Source organism: Tribolium castaneum, chromosome 5 (genome assembly GCF_031307605.1).
Source record: "Tribolium castaneum strain GA2 chromosome 5, icTriCast1.1, whole genome shotgun sequence".
NCBI lineage: Eukaryota > Metazoa > Arthropoda > Insecta > Coleoptera > Tenebrionidae > Tribolium > Tribolium castaneum.
Window position 1 is genome coordinate 2257395 of NC_087398.1, and position 18338 is coordinate 2275732.

Genomic DNA, 18338 nt, shown 5'->3' on the forward strand with positions numbered 1-18338 from the left:
AAAAGAGTTTTCTCCTAGCTCTTTTAGTTTGGCCGTAATCGGCGATTGAAAATTGAAAATTTTTTTGCGAGATATCGCCTTGAGTCCTATGCCATTTTGTAGAGTTTTTTGTTCCGGTTGTCCTCGATTTTTCCGTTTCTTGATAACTCTAATAGTTTCGCCGTAATTGGCGGTTGAAAATTGAAAAAAAGTGAAAATGGAAACCTTTTTTTGCGTTTTTCTCGGAAACTGTAAGACTTAGAGCAACGAACAAAAAACCATCTGATAGCGCTTAATTTTCTCTATTTTTTCGATTAAACCCGGAGCCGCTCCGGGTAACGGTTCCGGCTACAGAGGCGATCAAAGTTTTTCACTAAAAAAATTCATAAAAAAAAAACTAAAAGTCGTAGAGCATTGCGGTTTGTTCGATTGAATTCTACGGCTCATTTTACATATTATATCAATTTTTCACAAGAATTAAAAATTTAAAATTTTTTGCCTAAATTTAGGGTAGCCATTTGTCATAGTGGAAAATTTTATCCAACAAAAAAAATTCATAACTCAAAAACTAAAAGTCGTAGAGCAATGCGGTTTGTTCCATTGAATTCAGCGGCTCATTTTCTGTATTATACGAACTTTTCATGAGATTTAAAAATTTGATTTTTTTTGCTAAAATTTCCTGACTAATAACACTTACCTTCAAGAAAGTGAAAATTTTTTTTTTTTTTTAAATTCGTTCTATCATACTTTTTCGTATTTATATATGCCTTTACAACTCTCTAGAGTTGTTAAAAGTCCAAAAAAAGTCCATATGTTCGATTTTTTGATGTTTGATTTTTTCAATTTTCGTCGCAATTTTTGTCGATTTTGGGTACCCGGAACATTTGTTGAGCAATAGCTCCGGAACTATCAGAGATAACCCCATGAAGTTTATTATCGTTGGAAAGCTCTTTGAATAATCTATTTTTTTCAAAAAAAATTATTGTTCTCTGACTAATAGTTTTTGAGCAAATTGCAGATAAATGCAAAAATTGGTAAAATTTTAAAAAATTCATAACTAAAAAACTATTGGGAATTTGGCAATTTTTTCGATGCCAATCGATTCCCCGGATCATTTTGCATAGGTAAGGATCAAAACAGTTCCACTTTTTCGAATAGTTTAGTCGTAATTAGGAAAATAAAAAAAATTAAAAAAAAGTTAACACCCCCCCCTTCAAAATGGTCAATTTTAAAAGTGTCTCAGAATCGAATAAAACTTATCCTATCTTATAGATTATGATGTGCTCTTTACGATGGAAAAAAGAGTTTTCTCCTAGCTCTTTTAGTTTGGCCGTAATCGGCGATTGAAAATTGAAAATTTTTTTGCGAGATATCGCCTTGAGTCCTATGCCATTTTGTAGAGTTTTTTGTTCCGGTTGTCCTCGATTTTTCCGTTTCTTGATAACTCTAATAGTTTCGCCGTAATTGGCGGTTGAAAATTGAAAAAAAGTGAAAATGGAAACCTTTTTTTGCGTTTTTCTCGGAAACTGTAAGACTTAGAGCAACGAACAAAAAACCATCTGATAGCGCTTAATTTTCTCTATTTTTTCGATTAAACCCGGAGCCGCTCCGGGTAACGGTTCCGGCTACAGAGGCGATCAAAGTTTTTCACTAAAAAAATTCATAAAAAAAAAACTAAAAGTCGTAGAGCATTGCGGTTTGTTCGATTGAATTCTACGGCTCATTTTACATATTATATCAATTTTTCACAAGAATTAAAAATTTAAAATTTTTTGCCTAAATTTAGGGTAGCCATTTGTCATAGTGGAAAAGTTTATCCAACAAAAAAAATTCATAACTCAAAAACTAAAAGTCGTAGAGCAATGCGGTTTGTTCCATTGAATTCAGCGGCTCATTTTCTGTATTATACGAACTTTTCATGAGATTTAAAAATTTGATTTTTTTTGCTAAAATTTCCTGACTAATAACACTTACCTTCAAGAAAGTGAAAAAAAATTTTTTTTTTTAAATTCGTTCTATCATACTTTTTCGTATTTATATATGCCTTTACAACTCTCTAGAGTTGTTAAAAGTCCAAAAAAAGTCCATATGTTCGATTTTTTGATGTTTGATTTTTTCAATTTTCGTCGCAATTTTTGTCGATTTTGGGTACCCGGAACATTTGTTGAGCAATAGCTCCGGAACTATCAGAGATAACCCCATGAAGTTTATTATCGTTGGAAAGCTCTTTGAATAATCTATTTTTTTCAAAAAAAATTATTGTTCTCTGACTAATAGTTTTTGAGCAAATTGCAGATAAATGCAAAAATTGGTAAAATTTTAAAAAATTCATAACTAAAAAACTATTGGGAATTTGGCAATTTTTTCGATGCCAATCGATTCCCCGGATCATTTTGCATAGGTAAGGATCAAAACAGTTCCACTTTTTCGAATAGTTTAGTCGTAATTAGGAAAATAAAAAAAATTAAAAAAAAGTTAACACCCCCCCCCCTTCAAAATGGTCAATTTTAAAAGTGTCTCAGAATCGAATAAAACTTATCCTATCTTATAGATTTTGATGTGCTCTTTACGATGGAACAAAGAGTTTTCTCCTAGCTCTTTTAGTTTGGCCGTAATCGGCGATTGAAAATTGAAAATTTTTTTGCGAGATATCGCCTTGAGTCCTATGCCATTTTGTAGAGTTTTTTGTTCCGGTTGTCCTCGATTTTTCCGTTTCTTGATAACTCTAATAGTTTCGCCGTAATTGGCGGTTGAAAATTGAAAAAAAGTGAAAATGGAAACCTTTTTTTGCGTTTTTCTCGGAAACTGTAAGACTTAGAGCAACGAACAAAAAACCATCTGATAGCGCTTAATTTTCTCTATTTTTTCGATTAAACCCGGAGCCGCTCCGGGTAACGGTTCCGGCTACAGAGGCGATCAAAGTTTTTCACTAAAAAAATTCATAAAAAAAAAACTAAAAGTCGTAGAGCATTGCGGTTTGTTCGATTGAATTCTACGGCTCATTTTACATATTATATCAATTTTTCACAAGAATTAAAAATTTAAAATTTTTTGCCTAAATTTAGGGTAGCCATTTGTCATAGTGGAAAAGTTTATCCAACAAAAAAAATTCATAACTCAAAAACTAAAAGTCGTAGAGCAATGCGGTTTGTTCCATTGAATTCAGCGGCTCATTTTCTGTATTATACGAACTTTTCATGAGATTTAAAAATTTGATTTTTTTTGCTAAAATTTCCTGAGTAATAACACTTACCTTCAAGAAAGTGAAAAAATTATTTTTTTTTAAATTCGTTCTATCATACTTTTTCGTATTTATATATGCCTTTACAACTCTCTAGAGTTGTTAAAAGTCCAAAAAAAGTCCATATGTTCGATTTTTTGATGTTTGATTTTTTCAATTTTCGTCGCAATTTTTGTCGATTTTGGGTACCCGGAACATTTGTTGAGCAATAGCTCCGGAACTATCAGAGATAACCCCATGAAGTTTATTATCGTTGGAAAGCTCTTTGAATAATCTATTTTTTTCAAAAAAAATTATTGTTCTCTGACTAATAGTTTTTGAGCAAATTGCAGATAAATGCAAAAATTGGTAAAATTTTAAAAAATTCATAACTAAAAAACTATTGGGAATTTGGCAATTTTTTCGATGCCAATCGATTCCCCGGATCATTTTGCATAGGTGAGGATCAAAACAGTTCCACTTTTTCGAATAGTTTAGTCGTAATTGGGAAAATAAAAAAAATTTTTTAAATTACACAATTATTGACATTGTTAATAATTTGATCAAAGAAAATTCAGACAAAAAATGGGCAGAAAGCATTGTGAAAGAGGAATTTCTCCAATAATCCACTTCGACTTTAGAACTTTGGAGCTCTTCTCTCCATTTTCATTCTAATGTCAAGAGGAAAGTCGTAAACCCGCATAAAATGCCAAATACAATTTATTTTTGTAAATTTATCGTTCTCTTCGGATGGAATTTTTTAATATTGAAACTTGTTTTATTGTTTCCCCGCAGGTATTTACTATCGACTCGTAAAAAAATAAATAAAACTTTTAGTAAGCGTCGGGAAAACATAATTGAATCAGAAATAGACTAGTGAATAGAATTTTCTCGATAGCTGTGGCCTCACATGGTATGATACTTCAATGTTCAGGTAGTGACTTATTCAAGGCTAGCTAGAAATTAATTCTGCATACATATATCATAATTATATCAAAATCTGCAGTAAATTGTTATGAACGCTTCAAATAAAAATCGACTCGTCACTTGTGGAATCATTATGGTTGTTATCATTCCGCGAATGTATGCAAGCAATTTGCATGGAATTGCGTCAAAGCCAGGTAGATAAACAAACGATAAATTATCATCGGCATTCTTTACCACAACAGCAATGAAATTAATCGCCACTTCCTGCGCATAAACTTCTCCTAATTCATCCGAATCACCGTTCGTGGTCACACAAACAGCTTAATTATCAATTTCAGGGTCATCATTAGTCGACAATAACTCACCTTTGCCTGCTCGTCGGTATCTTTTTTATGTTGCAATTCCATTTTGCTCTGCTGGTGCAGATTGTTGTACGAGCCCAACGTAACCATTTTATGACTCTCGAAATCGACTGAAACCTTGCCGGAAGTCTCATTAAACGGCCACTTTGCCGACTTGCATTCGTTATTTTCGGCCGAGACGTTCGTAACCAAATTATCGGAAATTTTCAATGTGGCACTGCAATAGCTTATGCAAACGTTGAGCATTTCTTGCCAATCAGTTGGCAAACACAGAGAGCCCACCAGACGGGCCACCATTTCGCCCCCGGCCGTGGCGTCGCCGCGCAACATGGGGCTCGTGGGGCTGTTGAAATCCACCTGAAATGACATTCATAATAATTAAATTAGGAACGAGGTAAAGCAATTAATTCGACTGACACCGAAAGTTCGGCGTGTCTAGTTGAGCATGAAAATAATAAAAGATCGGAGAGGAAAACGTAAAGTAACCTTCGATAGTTACATTTTAAATTATCGACGGTAAAGACAATTAGTAAACGAACCGCTTACTTGATATTATATTCTATAATAATTCTAGAAAGGTTGCATTGTATCTCGGTGCATTTTTCAATAACCGGTCATTTCAAATTTAACACCTAGAAGTAGGATTTGCCCAAGGCTTGTGCTAACCGGTGTGAACCTGCTCCTAATTATTTAACGCAATCCACAAAGATGTCATAAATAAATTGACGAAATTCGGAATAACCAAGGCATAAAATTTCGCAAAACTAGATTTAGAGCCCTGTTACAATTTATTGCTTTGTTTACGTTTTTCTGTCCGATATTCCCATATCGATGTCGATAAACGCTTAAACAATTAACGAATCGTCCTTAGGACGAGTGAAATTTTGCTAATCACTGTGCAAATTATTTGCTTCAAGGTGTTTGCAAATACATATTTGAATAAACACTTAGGCTAATTACTCGTAAAATGACATAAATGGCAAGTAATCATCCACTGTAATGTTTTTTGTTATGCAAGCAAGAAATATTTCAATAAAAATTGCCTGACAATAAAACAAAAAAATATTAATTCGTAGGTTCCATTTGGTTTCTTCTTTTTATTTGTCAAATCATTCAAAATACTTTATTGTAAGTATATTATTTATTTTGTACACAGAAAAAGATGTACAAAGAGCTCAAAACTGGCTGAGTTGACTTCAAAAGTGGTCTGTTATGTTCTTTCTTTATTTGTACAATCAAATTTGCTATTAACGTATCCTTGTCTATCAATGAACTGTTAGATCTTCAGTAATCCTTGAAGAGTGTACAAAATTTAACACTACCATTTTTTTACTGTATTATCTTTTTCGAAAACCTATTTCATTTAATCTGTTATATAAATATCCACTTCTTACAGGCTGTCAACCTTTAATAATTGTTTGAGGAATTGTTCATTTTTATCCGCCTTCTCAGCAGAAATATTTTATTTTCAAAGAAATAAGCAGAGAGTAATGAGTCAATATTTAGAAGACACGACTTTTCACTTACATATTTCTAGTCTTGTGGAAATTTACTTCGATAAGTAAAAACAGCAATTACATGATAATAATCAATTGACTTTTTATTTCAGTCGTAACAGCGACATTAGCATTAATGCATAAACCATTTATAATCTAAAAGGAGTGTTTCAGACAAAAGAAATCCCACCCCTTGAAATGTTTCTTTCGTGCATAATTCAGCAGTAAATTCAAACGTTGGCATTAATAATACAAAAGTTCTATTTTAAACTTCAATGTTACAATTAATTACAGTCTGATAATTTTTTTTTCGACTGGCCTGTCTCGAAGTAATCATTTGTAATAAAGTCTCGGCCTGAGGCATTTGTTCCAAATTAGCCATTCTAATTACGGTTTCATAGGGACCTAAATGAATTTTCCACAACGAAGTACTTCCAATTATACGGAAACTTTTCTCATTATAATTTTGATAAAACCCATCTTTCTGAAACGCGGAGATAACAATGCAGGCGCGTTTGCCTCAACCGTACAGTTGATTTTTTTGTTTTTAATGTAAATGACCGTCTTATTATTAGACGGTGAATCATAAATTGCCAACAAAGTGCATTAACTTCAGATAGGCACACTTCGGCATGCTAAAATAAATATTACGAAAGGCAAAATCTCTTGGCACGAATACACTTTTCGCGTGTTTACACCAAATTCAAAGGTCACCCAATATCAAGGCTTTTCCCGAAAAAACCACCTTGAGGCCACACAAATTAGCCCAAAAAAAAATCACTCACCGTCGTCGCATTAATAATGGCGACATGGTCCGGCTGCGTAAAATTCACCGGATGATGGTACTTCACAAACGTCAAGCCGGGCCTCCTGTCCAGCTCCCTGCACTGTTCGGGCTCCACCACTTCGGTCCCCTTGGGCCCCCACCAGCCCGGAATCTGACTCGGACTGTCCTCCCTCAAGCCACACACCCCGTAATTATCGTCCTTGTGATGACACCTCGCATTTTGCACACACCATGTGCACTCCCCCAGGCCCAGCTTATGCGACGCCGAGACCAACGGCTGCACCCCGGCGTGCACGTGCCCGTGGATCAGACACGAGTGGCAATCCCCCAGAGCGGGGCAAACCCCCGGACACCGGGTTGTCTGCAAATTGGTGGTGCAATTCGCCCCGATTGTCCTTCCGTAGCACAACTCGTCGGCGGAACACCAGCCACACTCCGGGTCGGCCGAACACTCGCCGTAGTTCCGGTGGCGGATGCAGGCCGACTCCGGGTCGTAAGGCTCCCCTTTGCGGGAGGCGATCATCGGGGGGACGGTGTAGGCCAGGAGGTCGCCGTTGACGTTACCGTGATAGCCGCCAACCAGGAGGAGGGTGTTGCCGTTACGGACGGTTGCAGCGTGTGCGAAAACCCCCTGGTGTTTGGGGTAGCGCGAATCGTTCGTCTTGCCCAAAATTTCGGGGTTCACCCACGTGTGGCAACCCAGGTGGTACAAATACATCTGGTTGTCGTAGCAGATTTCTTCCTTGTTGTGCCGGTGCGAGTAACCACCGAAGACTATTAGATAGTTCCCGAAAATGTTAGCTGTGTGGAAGGCACGTTCCCGTGGAACGTATTTCTCCCGTAGGTGCTCTCTGGTGTAGTGAATTTCGGTCCAGTGACGGTCGTCAAGTTGGAAGGCAAACATACGGTCCGATAATTTCGAAAATCGGGCCACTCCAGCTACTATACCTCCATAGACCAGGAGGGAGTTGGTTGGGGCGTGGTAGACAGTACTGTGAGCTACGACACGTACGTCCAACTCTTTACCCCCACGGGGGCGTACTTCCTGCCAATTTTCACTCCCGTCTGGTTGTAAGGTAATGGCAAAAAGTCGGGAGGAAAATTCCCCGTCTTCGGTACTTCCCCCAAATAAGTATATGACATCACCTGCTCTTGTGAGAGTGTGACGGGTTAAAGGGGGCGGTTGTAATAGTGACATTAGGGCTCTTTGATGCCACTTTCGTGAATGCACATCGTAGAACCACAAATCATTGGCTAAACTACCATTTTCCAATTTCCCGCCAAAAATCACAAAACCATTTTCTTGGGCACAGGCGGCATGTCCGTACCTGGCTTTAGGTTTGTGACCTTCGGGAATTCTCGAGTGTCTTTGCCTCCGTCTTGTAAAAATCGTGGCATTGTCATTAACAACGGCATAGAGAGAATTGCGAAAAAATGACTTGGGGGAGTTCAACCCCCACTTTTGCTCCCAGTCTGGGCCCGCATGTTGGATCAACTTAGCCACAGAACTGGGGTTAATAGCGTTGAGTAACCCTTTATCTGGCAAAATTTGGCCGTTTTCGTCCCGCCACGTGCTATTTTTAAAACTATAAATTTCCAAATTGCTGAGTATTTGGTTGAGATTATAACCGCCAAAAACGTATAGAGAGTCAGTCGATTCGATGTAGACGGCAGTGTGGGCGGCCCGCGGCTGGAGGCCCCCTTCCGAGTGCGATAACCAGTGCCACTTGTTCCCCACGTTGTCCCGCTGGTAGAGACTGCACGCCTGTCCGGAAAAGCCCGGCTTGCACACACAGAGCCCCTCCTCGCAGTGGCCCCGCTGGGGGCGCGCCTTGGCCCCGCAGTGCTCGGGGCACAGCTTCTTCGAGCAGTCGTAGCCGCCCCAGTCGCTCTCGCACACGCAGCTGTGCTCGTAGCACAGCCCGTGGTTGGAGCAGTTGTTGGGGCAGTCGGTGATGGAGAACTCGGCGCGGAAGCCGTCCAGGACGTAGTTCGTGTCGCTGTAGAGCAGCACCAGCATGTAGCCCGACGAGGCGATGACTTTCTGGGGCTCGGTCTTGCCGCTGAAGCTGCCGAGGAGCGGCGACCTGAAGGAGTCGCCGTCGTAGACGAAGACGTAGTCGTAGGAGCACTCCGTGCCCATGCTCCGGAAACTCAAAGTGATGAACTTGTGGCTGTCGTTGGCCTTGATGAGCCACTCGCAGTGGCTGTCCTGGGTGTAGTTGGAGCCGACGGGGCCGTCGGTGATGACGCCCCACGAGTTGGTGAACACGCGACGCGTTTTGTCGCACGGCACCAGGTCGACGGACGCGTTGCCCACCAAAACAAACAAACACACCACGATCCCTCGCAGGGAGAAATTGATTATCTGGGGCCGCATATTGTCGCGATGAGCAAATTTTATTGCGGGAAGTTGAGCATTGAGAGGGGCATTATTGCTTAGAAGGATACGAACGGGTTACACTACATGATCATTCTGAATGAAGGGTTTTTTGTTCAAATTTTTACGTTTCGTGAGAGCATAATGTAAATAATGTCAAACGCGAGTGACATTACGCTGACAACTGACAACCAGTTTATAAAACTTAAAACGCGCACGATAATTTCCCCCAAACGGAAGACGCCCCACCACCAGTACACCTACAAGGTTGGCCAACCAAACTCCAAAATCGACCACAGCAATAAAAATCGTATTGATTTATTAGCTTACATAACTTATTAACCGAATAAATAGTTTTTCTGCTGATTTCCAGACGTGCAAATGATGCGTTTTGCCCAGTTATAGACTTAATTCATGTTTAGAGATAGGTAAAATAAAACAACAGGTTGTAAAAAGTGTTTATTAAAGGAAGTCCAATTATCTACAGTATTTTACATTGGACAATTTTAAAAACAGCAACAAAATCTTGACCTTGAATGCGGAGAACTTTAATATAAACTTCCCTAAGACGCACTCAACAATATCACAATTGAACAAAACCACGAGAAGTAGACCCTTAAAAAATTGCATATAAATATAAAAAACCAATGCAATAATTTAACAACAACCGAAATTTGGCGAATTAAATGCACACCAGTTGGTGGTGAACTCACTTTCCTTGTATAAATATAAACAACAGTCAGTAAACTTAAACCGTTTAATTTAGTTTACTGGGCGGCAAACACAGAACTGATAAACGGCAGTGACTGGGTCAGTTCTGTGTTTGCGGGATTGCCAATTTAAAACTACAAGAGTACGATTGTGTTACCCTATTTGGTCGCTATAATCTATCTAACTTTCGCTGTATCCACCTCCTCTTCCTCCGCTTGGCTAGCTTTCTGCTTTGGCACTACAGGTGAATAGGAATCTTCCTTTTCAGAATGATATATACTCTTCGACTCCTTCTTTTCCTGTTCGGATTGCCACTCGACCTAAATCAGTCATTCAATAAATACAACATCACAATACAACAAATCCGCACCTTTTGTCTGTGTTGTTTCACTGCGTCTCTACACCTATCCAAGACCATTTTCTCGGTCAGAACACCATCCTCAGACGCGTAGGCCGCCGCCTGCCATGCCACCCCCAATTTTGCGATTTCTCGGCCAGACATGCCTTTGGTCATCCGTGCCATTTGGCTACACAACGCACCGTAATCGAAATTATCAACTTTCAACCTCCTTTCAAAAAAAATTATTAACCAACTAATTAAGGAGACAATATTCCAACAAACCGTTTGCCCTCAGTCGCAGGCTCCAAAACGAATTTATCAAAATAGAGCCGAATTAAACGCTCGCGTTCCTCCAAACCGGGCAAACCAAACTGTACCATTTCATCAAGACGGTCATTCACCGCCCAATCAAACTGCTCCGGAGTGTTTGAGGCAAGAACTAACATAAATTTTTGACTTTGTTCGCCAGATCGGTACAGAAATGCGTTAAGTGTGGCGCGCAGATCTTCAGAAATGTGCTCCGATGAACGTTTGCGCAAAAATGCGTCCGCCTCGTCCACGAACAGCAACAAACCTAATCATTAAAATCGGTAACTTAATTCTTTGAGAAGAACTAAAACTAAATCATGACAAAATGTTGATAATTCATTTAAAATTTATCCTTTTTACTAAAAAAATCATTAAAAATAAAACTTTATCGAAGAAAATAAAAAAAAAGTTGTAGAGAATTAAAGACAGCTACCTTTCCTGGTACTGTGAGCCCAATCAAAGACTTTATGGATAGCTGTCACCCCATCCCGACCCATGGGGGCCACATCGCCCCCTGTCAAAATGGCATAGTCCATCCCTGAATGTTTAGCTAATCGCTAAAACACAATTTCGTAATTTAAATCACACAGTGTATGCAAAAATTACTTTTGCAAACATGGTTTTTCCTGTACCAGGAGGGCCATGCATTAGAATATTCCTGTACATGCCCCTATTTTGTTTGGTATTTTTTGTAGCAATAGCAATGTCTCTGAGACGTTCCTCCAACTGCGGGGCTAAAACTACACCAGACAGAGCGTCTTGTTGTTTTGTTCGAATTTTTTTTATTGCTTCGATGGGATGCTTTATTGTGTCGAGAAACGAAAATCTTGATGTTTCTCTAACCAACGATGGTTTTCCTATTTGAAGTAGGTTAATATATTTTTTTTAATTATTGGATTTACCTAGCCGTGCTTCTATGTAACGTGCTGTGACACTAGTTGCCCCTTTGGCTGAATAAACACCCAAAGCCAGGAGGGACAACCCACCCGCAGCTGTTAAAACCTTGTCCCAGTCTGTGAGCAAGGCGTGGACACCTGTCCCCAAAACAGACCCTGCCGTTCTATTAAAAAAAATTTTTTACAATGATGTTGGCATTTTGTGAAATAATTACTTTATACTCTCGAGCACCGTGACGCGATTTTCGGTGGCTTTGAGCCTGATTTGTTCAAGAGTCAAGTCGCGATTTTCCCTGTCAACTTTAGCTTTGGCCTTCAGTTCAGCCTCAACCCTTTTCATTTCGTTCTTGTGTCTCAGCTCCATCTCGTGCTCAATGGTGGCCTTCCTCATGGCCTCTTGTTTGGCAACGGACTCCTCCTGTCTCTTCAAATTCTCTTCGTTCATCCTTTGTTGTTGGGCGAGCTGGTCGTCATATCGCTTCCTAGCCAACTGGTCCTGGTACTGCGCCCTCGCTTGGTGCTGCTTCGTCTCCTCCACCAGCAGCTTCCTCTTCTCCTCGGCTTCGGCCCTTTTGGCCTCAATTTGCATCTGAGCAATGTGCGCCTCATACTCCTTGATTTTCGCCTGCTGCTCGACCTGTCTGGTGGTTTCTTGCAACTTGGACAATTCGAGCGCTTCCTTCGCATGTGCTGTGCACAAATAACCAACGTGAACGTTATGCAACCAAAGGTTACAAGACATAACCTTCAAAGTTGGATTTTAGGTTTCAAAGCTACTTACACGATCTCTCGAGCTCTTTTGCGGCTTGGGCCGCACGTTCCAAAGCCGTCGAGTCGAATCTGTAAGCTTCCATTTGCTTTCTTTCAGCTTTGGTCAGTTTTGGATCGTTGGGGATGTCACCACCGGCACCTCCACTCCCACCGGCCGGGGGCGCCCCGAATTGGGACATGTCAGGGGGCTGCTGGTCGCGTCTACCGTAACCGAAAATCCACGACATTTTGCGCAATTATTTTCTATCAAATTTTCATCAAAGAAAAAACGTGACACAATTCTTAGGTTAAAGACGGCTGTCAAAGGAACGAGGGCACGACCATGCGCACGTATTTTCTAGATGCCAAAGTTGCATAACATCGCATGTGGACAAAAACGTTTTTTTTATTAATTTAACCTTTTCTTAATCACTACGAGTTAATAATTTATTGTCCTCCAAACCAAATGCTTATCGCTGAGATTGTGTCCACTTACAATTTTTTGCATCTTTGAACACTTTTCTTTTTTATAGCTTGTGCTCATGTGGTCTTTTGTGCCAAAAAAATTTTGAAAATATTTTTTTTGATTTTTTATTTTCGAAATAAAGTGATAATTGTTACGTTTATTTGTGTTATTTCTTCCGCAAACATTACATCATTGTTGATTTTTGCCTCAACTATTGCAATAACCAAAAAAGCATAAAAAATCCCTAGTCTTTAACGACCGGCGATTTTACACATGGGGGTGAAAGTGGGATACGCGCATTGGCAACTCGAGAGTATAGGCGAGGGGGGCTTTGCACTCCCGGGGAGATGAAAAGGAACGACCAATGACGACTGCTTATTTTAAAACAAGCGCGTATTCATTAGGGATTTCATTAATTTGTATTTTTTGACGTAACAATGACATCTACGCTTGCGCTCAGATCGCTAAAAAGATCGCGCCGAAAATATCGCGCCAAAAGTGTTGTGTTTTGTCACTCATCGTTCAACGTGTTACCGGAAGTATGTAGCAATTATTTGTTTAATCGTTTAATCACAGCAAAAATTCTGATTACAGTACGTTAGTGAGTCAATTCCTGGTGTTGAGCACCGACCAAAAAGATAAGTATCTCTTCTTTTGCTAACATAACTTCATCTTTTTGATTGGTGTTTCTTTCTATTTTAAAGGCATTGGTCTCTGGGCTGGGGTGACGGATTTTTGATTTCTACTACTCAAGCGAACTTTAGTCATGGCTGGTTATCGCAAATATTCCTGCAAATACCCCGGATGCACCAGTGGTTATGTTCCCAACAAAGGACATGCCAACAAGCATTTCTTCACTTTCCCTAAGAATCCAAAGCTTCACGAATTGTGGAGGAATGCCTGCAAAATTGAGGATCCTGTAAGTTCAAAATTTTGGCGTTTATGTGAGGATCATTTTGAAAGTCGCGATTTTGTTAATGAGAGGAAGGATAAATTAAATCCACATGTAGTTCCAAAACCATGCGTTATGGCCCCACAAGAGGAGTTTGTTGAGGTTTCCAACTGACTCAAAAAAGTACCGGTGTGCTTTGACAGATGAGTCGCCCCATTTGGCATTTTGGTCAAAATTGTTAACGGAGATGGGCCATTGGAAACTAATAGATTTGAAAAATGGAACTGATTGTACCAATCAGTTTTCATTCGTCAAGGGTTGGCAGACGACAATCAGGTCTATTATTTTTTTATGGAATCACCTCAAAAACATCGATGGGTTTGATTTTTTGAACTTGAGGGGTCTAAACCAAGACCCCTTGGAGAATCTTTTCTGTAGTATTCGCCAGCACGGTGTTGCAAACACGAATCCCACATGCCACCAGTTCACAGCTGCCTTGAAAACCGTAGTTGTTAACAATTTGGTTTCACCAAAAGGCTGTGGTAATTGTGAGGATGACGAGTGCACGCCTTTGGAAAACTTGGGGAGATTATTGAACTTTTCAGGGAATGAGGAAAGAGAGCAGGAATCGCATCCAGAAATTTCAGTGGACTTTTCTACATTACAGCAACCAGACCTTTGCTGTGAAGACAGTCAAGGTTTGGCTTATGTTGCTGGCTATGTATTGAAGGAAATTGAGGTTCCTGATTGCGAAAACTGTCAGAATAAACTATATTCTGAGGAGCCGACAGAGCACCATCTCTTAGTCTCATTCAAGGAATTTGACGATAATCAGCGGCGACTGAAGTATGCTAGTGAACATGTAATGTGGCTTGTTCAAAACATTCATGACTGTTTATACAGTTTCCTTGATACCTATGCTCACCACGCAATGTTGGAAGACAGGTTCAAAGAAATTTATAAATCTCAGTTTGATTTTGGGCCAGCCTATTGCATGACTCACGACTGTGATAATTTAATATTAAATAGGTGTACCACCTTTTTAATATATAAATACACAAGAGACAAGCAGAAAGCAAAATCCGTTACCACCGGTCATATAGAAAAAATGAAAAAATTCCGAAGGCTGTGATTTGTAAATAGACTGTGATTTGTACATAGAAGGCTGTGATTTGTAGATATATATTTAAACAAGAAATGTATTTTTTTTTTAATTTATTTGTACATAGTTCTTTTGGAGGAAATATTTCTGTTTTAATTTATATAGTTTAAAATTGTTTGTTAAGTTTTTTGATGTTTTTTAGAATTCTCTATTTAGGTTATTTCAGAATTTACTTTTAAGTTTCTTATTTGCGCTCGAGTGTGTCAGTGCACTGCATGTACCTCCTCGTGGTCGTAGCGCGGGCAACTGTTTGCTGACAGACAAGGTAAAAGTCATTGCAAAGAAGGCCTTATTTTGTTTTAAGTCTGGAGCAGACAGGCAAAACATGCCAACACTGACTGATTCAATTTTTTGATAATTTTTGTATAATTAAGAAATAATACAATACTTTAATTTTTTGAAAAATTTAATTTGTTATGTTACTCAAGTGTGCAATAAAAATGTTAACAAAATCTGTGTTTTATTACCCCAAAACAACTTTTTTTGTAAGTTTCATTGCAAATTTTGTTTAAAATAAATATAAAATGTTTTCATTTCGTTTAAAATGAAAATATTTTTTTTTATTTTAAACAATTTGCAATAAAACTTGTAAGATAAAAATAATAAAAAACAGAATATAAAAGGAATTTATTCAAACGTGGCGCTTTACCGTGGTAGTAACGCACTTCAGCACCAGAGGCGCTGTATTCTCGTGTTGCCAGTGATTTACTAGGGAATTATCACTTCTTAACCTTTACTGTTCTGTGATTTTACAAGCTCCGCGTTTTCACAACATATCAAGAGAAAATGGCTTTATCACCTCGTGAGTCAGGCAAACTCGTTGCTTCGCTTAGCAAAAACGTGAAAATCAAAGACGAAGGTGTGAAAAAACTGGGGGATTTGGTAAGTCCGTGCGTATCAGGCGAAAAAAGGCACATTTTAACTGTTATCTCCAGTTGGTTAGCGAGATCGAAAGCGGGAAATTGTCCAGTGAGAAGTTCAGTCAAGTGAAACTGCACCCAAAATCCGACGATCCCAAAGCCCTTGACTGGTTATTTGTCGTGGACACTCTGAATTTTTGCTTCTGGCACTTAGAAACCGAAGCTGGCTGGACTGTGGAGGGCTACACTGGTTATTTTGCCCTTTGTGCGGCTATTAATCGAGCCGTGAAGGAAAAAGTGGATATTTTGAACTCGAAATACTACTCTGAAGTGTCCGAAAAAGACCTTGCGAAAATATTCAGAAGCGACAACGATGTCCCAATTCCACTCCTCCAGGAACGCGTCAAATGCTTGCACGAAGTTGGGAACGTCCTTCTTGAAACTTTCGACGGTTCGTTTGAAAATTGCGTGAAAAAGGCTGACAAGAGCGCTGTGGCCCTTCTGGACCTAATCGTCAACAATTTCAAGTGCTTCAAGGACGAAGCGACTTACAAAGACAAGAAAATTGCGATTTACAAGCGGGCGCAGATTTTAATTGGCGACATTTGGGCCTGTTTCAAGAACGAAGGACTTGGGCACTTTAAAGATATCGATGAAATAACAATGTTTGCGGATTATAGAATCCCACAATCTCTCCTATATTTCGGGGTGTTTGAGTACAGCGAAGATTTGAAGAAGAAACTGCAAGACAACAAAATTCTCGAAAACGGGGAAGAGGACGAAGTGGAGATCAGAGCTTGCTCCATCCATGCGGTCGAGCTGCTAAAAGAACATGCCAATAAAAAACTAACTGATACGAAAATCAATGCCATTTTGATCGATCACTTCTTGTGGGACTTCAGACGCGAACATAACAAGGAAATCGTGGAGAAGAAGTTGCCGTTCCACAAAACGTTCTCCATTTATTACTAAATCGAACGACAATATCAAGTTAAAATTGGAGTTGACCGAATCAATGTGCTAATTTATTAGTAATTAATCGAAAATTTCAGGGAGCGGTTGGCCATGAAACTTTGATATGGCATTTTGGTGGTAGTCATGGTTACAATTGTTACAAACCGAACCGTACTTTTTCATTGCCAACTATGCTGTCATGTTTTATTTCATATCAGTAATTTTTAAGATTAATCGTGTCAATGTTTTTAAAGTTAAAGTATTAGATTATGATTGAAAGAATATTCTGGAATTTTATTTGCCCTCGTCTCCCTACCCATGATCCTCTGCCGACGTTTCGCGAAAGCCAGCCAGAGGGCGGAGGAGCAGCAAAGTGACGTTTGTTGTTTATTTCAAAAGTGCAAGTGTTTTATTGTTGTATTTTCTTGGAGGAATCAAAATTCGCATTGGCGTCATGGTCGATTACAGCAAGTGGAAGAATATTGAGGTAGTGAAGTCTGGGAGGAAAAAATGAGGTTAGGTGGTGCTTTGCAGATTTCCGACGATGAGGATGAGACGCATCCAAATATTGACACCCCTTCACTTTTCCGGTGGAGGCACCAGGCCAGAGTTGAGCGCATGGAAGAAATGAAGAAAGAAGCGGAAGAAATCCAGATAAAGAGGGAGGAAAATGCTAAGAAGGTCTCGCAAGCCAAGCAGAAGCTGGCGGAAGCCGAGAAGGCCGGAGATGCGAATTTGAGGGAACTTAAGGACGCTCTGGCCGCGCTGGAGAAGGAAATGGAAGCGATTAAGAAGAAACAGGAAGAACACGAGAAGAAAGAAAAAGTTTGTACGAATGTTAGTTCTTCTAATGTTTATTTAGTGATTTACAGATGGCCCCGTGGAATGTGGACACAATTAGTCAGCCAGGTTTTGCAAAGACTGTTATTAATAAGAAAGCTCCGAGACCGAAGGACGAACAATTAACGGATGAAGAGAAGGAAAGTCGCATGAAAAATTTTGTAAAAGAAAACGAGAAGAATTTGAAGCACTTTGGAATGTTGCGACGTTATGAAGACTCTCGGGCTTTTCTCAGGGACCACCTTGAATTGGTTTGCGAAGACACAGCTAATTACCTCGTCATCTGGTGCATCAATTTAGAAATGGAAGAGGTAAGATTGTGGCAAAAAATGTATATTGGCAACACTGAGTTGTTGGGGTAAATTATGTATTGTTCTTTTAATTAGAAACATGACCTTATGGAGCACGTGGCGCACCAGACCATCTGCATGCAGTACATCCTAGAACTAGCCAAACAATTAGACTACGACCCTCGCGGCTGCGTGGACCCCTTTTTCTCCAAAATCCAAATAGCTGATCCTCTTTACAAAAAATCGTTTGACGATGAATTAGACCAGTTTAAGGAGAGGATCAGACGACGCGCAGCTGAGAAGATTGAAGAGGCCATAAAAGAAGCAGAGGAGGAGGAGAGGAAAGCGAGGATAGGGCCAGGAGGGTTAGATCAGCTTGAAGTCTTGGAAAGTCTTCCCGAGAATTTACGAAAATGTTTCGAGACGCAAGACATCCAAATGTTGCAAGACACAATCAAGGAAATGGATGAAGAAGAGGCCAACTATCACATGAAGAGGTGTGTTGCTGCGGGTCTTTGGATACCTGATGCCAAAAAGAAGGAAGAAGAAGAAGCTGGGCCTTCTGATGAGCAGTCAAAACCCTAAAGTCACTTGCTTTACAATTTTTGTTATTTAGCCTTTATTTCCTAAGAATGCAAATTTATTGTATTAATTTATTAGGAATGCTTGAAGATTAATAAATTTCTTTACTTTATAAACTTGACGTAAACTTTCTTA

At 39.5% G+C, this 18338-nt stretch overlaps 4 protein-coding genes and 1 long non-coding RNA gene across 5 annotated transcripts in view; 3 read left to right on the forward strand and 2 right to left on the reverse strand.

The window, feature by feature from the left end:
- Megf8 (Multiple EGF like domains 8) overlaps window positions 1-9356 on the reverse strand; it is a 41756-nt gene extending 32400 nt beyond the window's left edge. The window contains exons 1-2 of the mRNA XM_001814884.4: window positions 6770-9356; window positions 4492-4845 (exon numbers count right to left, since the gene is read on the reverse strand). Coding sequence (XP_001814936.2) covers window positions 4492-4845; window positions 6770-9151 — 2736 coding nt within the window. The 5' untranslated portion in view covers window positions 9152-9356. The remainder of the gene's footprint in view (window positions 1-4491; window positions 4846-6769) is intronic.
- Window positions 9357-9597: 241 nt separating this feature from the next.
- On the reverse strand, window positions 9598-12696 carry bor (belphegor). The gene is made up of 8 exons (XM_969386.4): window positions 12189-12696; window positions 11623-12097; window positions 11414-11571; window positions 11118-11368; window positions 10945-11068; window positions 10485-10776; window positions 10233-10431; window positions 9598-10182 (listed from the first exon to the last, which is right to left on the reverse strand). The coding sequence occupies exons 1-8, from the start codon at window positions 12403-12405 to the stop codon at window positions 10039-10041; spliced, it is 1860 nt and encodes a 619-aa protein (XP_974479.1). The 5' UTR covers window positions 12406-12696; the 3' UTR covers window positions 9598-10038.
- A 202-nt stretch (window positions 12697-12898) lies between these two features.
- LOC135266373 (uncharacterized) lies at window positions 12899-15129 on the forward strand. Its single transcript, XR_010334382.1, has 2 exons — window positions 12899-13162; window positions 13218-15129. It is a non-coding gene; the product is annotated as an uncharacterized LOC135266373 (long non-coding RNA).
- Window positions 15130-15422: 293 nt separating this feature from the next.
- Window positions 15423-16775, forward strand: LOC663312 (uncharacterized protein). The gene is made up of 2 exons (XM_969367.5): window positions 15423-15559; window positions 15613-16775. The coding sequence occupies exons 1-2, from the start codon at window positions 15464-15466 to the stop codon at window positions 16507-16509; spliced, it is 993 nt and encodes a 330-aa protein (XP_974460.1). The 5' UTR covers window positions 15423-15463; the 3' UTR covers window positions 16510-16775.
- A 43-nt stretch (window positions 16776-16818) lies between these two features.
- Window positions 16819-18319, forward strand: Cdc37 (Cell division cycle 37). The gene is made up of 4 exons (XM_008196127.3): window positions 16819-16978; window positions 17026-17316; window positions 17364-17642; window positions 17718-18319. Exons 1-4 carry the CDS (start codon window positions 16946-16948, stop codon window positions 18204-18206), a joined length of 1092 nt encoding a protein of 363 aa, XP_008194349.1. The 5' UTR covers window positions 16819-16945; the 3' UTR covers window positions 18207-18319.
- The last annotated feature ends 19 nt before the right edge of the window (window positions 18320-18338 follow it).

What these genes read in the sequence shown, in the direction of transcription:
- bor (XM_969386.4), bottom strand. Translation starts at nt 12,405, where the DNA reads ATGTCGTGGATTTTCGGTTACGGTAGACGCGACCAGCAGCCCCCTGAC. An exon ending in AAAAGAGCTCGAGAGATCGT is followed by an intron (nt 12,098 to 12,188) that starts GTAAGTAGCTTT and finishes ATTTGTGCACAG; the next exon opens with CACATGCGAAGGAAGCGCTC. An exon ending in CCTGCGACTGAGGGCAAACG is followed by an intron (nt 10,432 to 10,484) that starts GTTTGTTGGAAT and finishes TTTTTTTGAAAG; the next exon opens with GAGGTTGAAAGTTGATAATT.
- LOC663312 (XM_969367.5), top strand. Translation starts at nt 15,464, where the DNA reads ATGGCTTTATCACCTCGTGAGTCAGGCAAACTCGTTGCTTCGCTTAGC. An exon ending in TGAAAAAACTGGGGGATTTG is followed by an intron (nt 15,560 to 15,612) that starts GTAAGTCCGTGC and finishes TGTTATCTCCAG; the next exon opens with TTGGTTAGCGAGATCGAAAG.
- Cdc37 (XM_008196127.3), top strand. Translation starts at nt 16,946, where the DNA reads ATGGTCGATTACAGCAAGTGGAAGAATATTGAG. An exon ending in GCAAGTGGAAGAATATTGAG is followed by an intron (nt 16,979 to 17,025) that starts GTAGTGAAGTCT and finishes GGTGCTTTGCAG; the next exon opens with ATTTCCGACGATGAGGATGA. An exon ending in TCAATTTAGAAATGGAAGAG is followed by an intron (nt 17,643 to 17,717) that starts GTAAGATTGTGG and finishes TCTTTTAATTAG; the next exon opens with AAACATGACCTTATGGAGCA.